Genomic DNA, 5,721 nt, shown 5'->3' with positions numbered 1-5,721 from the left:
AACGCTAAAAAGATATTACAGAGTGAATTTGAGCTCTGTTCCTTGAAACTTGATTCATTCCCGGTATCATGCGCGGATCCAGAAAATTTTTCCAGGGGGGGTCCGAAGGATAATTGTGTTTGCCAGGGGGGGTCCGAGGCATATTTTCGCGATAATTTTACAATGTAAATTTAATAAATTTTCATTTTCCAGGGGGGGTCGGGACCCCCCGACCCCCCCCCCCCCTCTAGATCCGCGCATGCCGGTATTGCCCATCACTACTTTCTATCTAATAATTTTGGATAGACAACAATCGTAACTTTTACTTATTAGCAAGTTGTATTTATTCGTTCTATTCAAAACAAACACGTGAATAAATATTGCATTAGACGAACCTGAGCATAAATGTTAAAACCGGTAACACACACTTCACGTAATAACTTACAATAAAACTAAAAATTCTACGTACAAAAATTCAGTCTGAGGTAGTTCGTGCAGAACATTCATGGATTTCATGCCCCCCTACAATTCCCCATTCTCATGTTAAAAAAAAATACATATATCTATAACAATGAGTATTTCAGAACTGCAAATATCAGGAATCTCTGTCGTTAAGAGTCTAAAAGACTTTGATTGGTCATGGTCTTCATGTTACAATGTCGAGGCTCTTAACCGATTTCCTTCCAATTTCTGAAAAACCATAGGCAAATTGTCAGCAGGGTGTGGAACAGGAAGGAATTTTATCTTGGGATTTAGATTTGGAACTTCCCAGCAAGAACTTCGGCAAATTTCTATGACGAAAACCTTTAACATAAGCATCGCAAATTCTCTCCCTGCACAGCCCTTCTTTCCTCCCCCAAACGGAAAGTAATGCTCTCGGTCATCGATTTGAACACCTGACCACCTTTCAGGATTAAAGACTTCCGGTTTGTCAACGACAGGACTGGTCTCGTGAGAATCTCGAATGCTGTACACAATACTCCACCCTCTCGGTATTTGATAACCCTGGAAATCAAGAACAAACGTATTATAACGTTTTTCAAAATTATTCAAAAGATATCGACAAGCTCTAGAAGACATTTTCCCCCTGATTTCACAATAAAATTCTTACCTCTATCTCAAATGTATGGAGTGCCTTTCTGTAGCCTCCTCCAATCGGAGGCGAAATTCGCAGCGCTTCTTTGACTACATTCCTTACGTATTTTAACTTATTGATTCGTCCGAGATCCAGCACAGATCCTCTGTCGTCTAGCAACCCGTTTGAAGCTAATTCTTCCGTGATCTTAAAAAGGACTTCGGGATTTCTGGCTATGTTGAGGATCAACGTGCTCGCGGCGCTTGACGTTGTCTCGTGGCCGGCGAACATTAGCTCCAGAGCTACGTCTTTTGCTTCTTCCATCTCTAACTTCTCTTTGCCTTCAATTCCCATCATCAGACTCAAGGCGTCCGTTGACCCGGTGCTAGAACGTCCATTCTGCTTTTGTAATATGATTGCTTTGATCTTTTTCAACATGGTTTCTCTGGCCTTCATTCCCTGCAACGAAAGTATGAAAATACCTCTATGAATATGTCAACTGAAATCATGAACTGTTCAAGCTTTGCCTTAAAAAATATCATTATAAATCACAAGTACATATATATACTAACCTTATCTAACCCGAGACCGGGGATTCGTATTGGAATGCTGAAGAGGCTTGACATGAATGTTTCAAACGCATCCAGCAGACGACCGTGTTCGTCTTTGTTCATTTCAAACCCAAGTAGGACCCGACAAGACAGCTCGAATGCTAGACTCCGGAACTCCTTGTAGCCCATTACGTTTCTCTGTGAACACCATTTGTTGATATATTTTCTGATGATTTCTTGCGTCAAAACAGCGTAACCGCTCAAAGCGTCGTAGGTGAAGGCTCTCAAGATGGCTCTCTTCCTGATGGTGTGCACCTTCCCCGCCGCAAGCGTCAGACTCCCTTCTCCCAACAACATCTGAATGCTCCTCGGCCATTGAGACTCCACCAGGGAATTTTCGTTCATCAAGATCTTTCGGGCGTTTTCGGCTCCGATGATTCGGACCGTTGGCTTGCCGAGAATATGCGTTTTGAAAACACTGCCATATTGCTCGCGTCTTCTGTCAAAAAATTTCCTCCCCTGAAATTAACAAAAACACGAATCGCTGAGATATTAGCCTAAGAGTGTATCTCATTTGATAAGGTATTATAGTATCAAGTAATTACTTAACGTACTTATCTTACCTACTTACGAGAGCAAGAAGGATAGAGAGATGAGTAAATATTATCTTACTGAACTACTTACGAGAGAGAGAGAGAGAGAGAGAGAGAGAGAGAGGAGAGAGAGAGAGGGGTGTAGTTTATAGAATTTTCTTCGTTATCTTGTAAGAGAATTGTAATGGTATTTCATAAGTTAAGTCTATTGCGAGAGTTGCTGATACTCTCGTATAGATATAGGGCATCGATTTTAGTACCTATCAGTGTCCTTAGTTATTTGGGGCGCGTTATGTAACTTTTATCCCGAACTGAGGGAAATTGTATTTACTCTACATAACTACTACTTACTCGTATATATTCCAGATAAAATGTCAATGTAGTTGGTGAAATTAAAGCAAATACTCCTCGTATCGATTGATTAGTCTTGAAATACTATCATAAAGTTTAATCGGGACGTTTTTGATTTTTAAGAAAAACCTTACTTTACAAGCATTTTTGTAAATAAATCAGCATATCAAATCATTCATGAATTTTGAATTTTCGTTTCAAATCTTTCAATAATTTAATCGAACTTCAAACGGGAATAGTTTATTACGCAATTCCGCCGTAAATAAAGGATTCGATGACGCAAGTCGACTGTTTGAATAATGACCTCATTACTGGAAGACAATATTTGCCTTGTGATGTTTTGAACCTTTATACCCCTGTCGGAATTTAAACCGGGTCATGCTCTGTATGGATAAAAAGAAATTTCCTAATCCTTTAAATGTCTTTAAAGAAAACATAAGCACATTACGTAAGAACGACCAATGCAAATACTAGTGGCCTTCACACATACAGGTTCAAGAAAATTGTACTTACAAGGAATAAAAACGATAAAGTTTCTCCAATGAATGGCAAGCCTAGGTCCCCCGGGGGTAATGGTCTTTGAGAGGAGGGATCTTTATTTAAACAAACGTAGGATTTCCAGAATTTGCAACAAAGCAGGACGAGAAGCCATGATATGATTGATGGGTATACAATGTACGTCAGGCGCCTAAATAGCAGATACAAAGATACGTATCTGAAACAAATGAAGAAAAAAAATCATAGAAATATTAAAATCAAAACAGCTAAACACAACATTTTCTTTTTCATTCATAAAATGCACAATCAAATTTACCCTTTGAAAGTAAAATCAGAGCAATCTAAAGAAAAAAATTAGACTAAAAAAATGGATAAAAATTTCAATAATTTTTTTAAAATAAAATAACCGTCAATAATATATTTTTTTTTTATTTTTCTGAAAAAATCACACTCACTGTAATTCAGCTGATTTAGCATCTTTCAGAAAAAGAACTTGACAGCTTGCGTTGGAGGGGCACAGGACATCAGGGCCAGTACTTGTGTTGAGCCAGCGCCACTCGGTCGTCCCCATGACTTGCTCAGGTGAAGGATACCAGCTCTGGCACTAACAGAGTGCTAAGGCGTTTATATACAAGTGTCCAATTGACCGACCAGTTGGCTCTTTTTAACAATCAGCACCACGTAACAACAGTTGAGCGCAGACCTCGGTCACAAACAATCACCGTAGAGGCCGCAGGGGTGGGCTTCCTCATTCCGCATTCCTGGCTCTATTGTAATTTGTGCGATTTTCGTACCCACTAGCAAGATTTATTAGCTCTTTTTTAGTGAATCAAATTTTTCTTTTAAAGTTTTGATTATAGTGTTTAATAAAAAAAATCGTAATGATTTTGTTTATTTAAGAAATTTAAAACTTTCGACTCGTGTATGTGTAAATTTTGAGTTGATTATCGAGTTTTTAAGTTTTAGAAAAAATTAAAAAATATTGTAATATCAAATAAAAGAGTTGAGAAATAAAGAATAATGATTCATTAAATATGATAAAAATGAAGATAGACATCGGGCCCATGTTTTTTTCTCTCCAAATACCTAGGAAATCGACCTTTGTTTGGCCCCTTGACCACGAGTGATGGGGTTCGGTCCAGCGCTAAGTGACCCCGTGACCTTACGCTGGGGACGGCCGATTTTTCATTGATATCTGTGATTTTCCCGCCAAATATTTCGGACACGAGTGAAACTGATAAATCTGATAACAAGGAATGAAAAATAGCGCCTTGGGGCTCTTTGCTTTTATGTTACGGGGTCATTTCAGGCTTCAGTTTATCTTATGGCCTAAGAAATCTTTAAAATTAAAATTAGTTTATTTCTAATTTTAAGATAATTTTCTTTTGGAAGTTAAATAAATTGAAGGGAAAGAAAAATGATGGAAAGGAAAAAGGTACTGCATGTGATTGTAAAATAAAATATATTTATGAAAAAAAAGCAAGGAAAAAATTCAGAGTCAGCAGAATTTAATTTTAAATGAAAACTAAAATGATTATGAGAAAGAAATTTAATTTCTCTCTCGAAGTGATATAAATTTGTTATCTGACCTCAATTGTCACCGGAAGGTTTTGCGTAATGCGAGGTCACATGGACTCCGGTGGAAGGGTCAGTTATAAACGCTCGAAAGTCCACCTGGCGCACACAGATAAACACTCAGTATATAGGTCATGTATACTCACTGTTTGAGGAGAAGGTCCTTCGATGGTCAGAAACAATAATATAAGGGACACGCCAACACATGACCTGCCCAAAATAGATAAAGGAGAAATAAGTATACTTTATCTACATAGACCGTTTTATATGAGGGAAAAATGTTAGCAGAAATAATTCTTTGGGCACTTACATGTATATGACAAAATGGCACGGAGCCGCATTCATCCTGATCATTGACACAAAATTTCTTCACACCTACTTTTTCTCTCGGTGTGTAAATAGTCTCAGACCAATTCATATGTTTGTCCAACACGCAAAAAGCATACAATAAAACAAAACAAAAACTGCATATAAAAATTGTCATTTCAAATTATTAATTTTATTATACAATAAGTAGTAGAACGTCTTTTAAGAATTACAAATGAACATATTTTAAAATTTGACTTCCCATTGTCTTTGTATGTGATAACACTTGTAACATATAGTCCAATACATTACAAGTATTGTGGGCTCAAGCGAGGTTTGCATAATTAAACGAAATGATATATATAATAAGGAATCATTATTTGAATATTATGAGGCGATCAAATACGATCGGGATGATCAAGTCTATCATTATTCGTTTTGGGCTTTATTGCATTTGATCACCACGTACATACTTTTTATTCACGATAATTTCTTTGTGCAAAACACTTGTATATCGATTCAGAAATTTCAATTTTTAAGCCTAATATTCATTGAAAGAGAATTCATTGGTATGGAAATTTATACCTTTTTTTGGTGAAAGTGTTACTAAAAGAATTCAAAATTATCATACAGGTACAAAAACACAACATGAAAAATATAACTTTATAACAGTCACTTGTATTCAAAATTTTTGTCCTACTAAAATTATTAAGGTAGCAGAATTTCGCATCATTTGAGAGAGAGAGAGAGAGAGAGAGAGAGAGAGAGAGAGAGAGAGAGAGAGAGAGAGAGA

General features: G+C 37.0%; 1 protein-coding gene across 1 annotated transcript; it reads right to left on the bottom strand.

Moving 5' to 3' along the window:
* Positions 1 to 307: 307 nt before the first annotated feature.
* On the bottom strand, positions 308 to 3,711 carry LOC105334836 (cytochrome P450 26A1). The gene is made up of 5 exons (XM_011438466.4): positions 3,503 to 3,711; positions 3,063 to 3,264; positions 1,627 to 2,124; positions 1,091 to 1,513; positions 308 to 984 (listed from the first exon to the last, which is right to left on the bottom strand). The coding sequence occupies exons 1-5, from the start codon at positions 3,616 to 3,618 to the stop codon at positions 631 to 633; spliced, it is 1,593 nt and encodes a 530-aa protein (XP_011436768.3). The 5' UTR covers positions 3,619 to 3,711; the 3' UTR covers positions 308 to 630.
* Positions 3,712 to 5,721: the final 2,010 nt, after the last annotated feature.

This window comes from Magallana gigas, chromosome 8 (genome assembly GCF_963853765.1).
Source record: "Magallana gigas chromosome 8, xbMagGiga1.1, whole genome shotgun sequence".
In the NCBI taxonomy this organism is placed as follows: Eukaryota; Metazoa; Mollusca; class Bivalvia; order Ostreida; family Ostreidae; genus Magallana; species Magallana gigas.
Note: the sequence above shows the minus strand (reverse complement) of the source record. Positions and strands in the feature narration are given on the sequence as shown.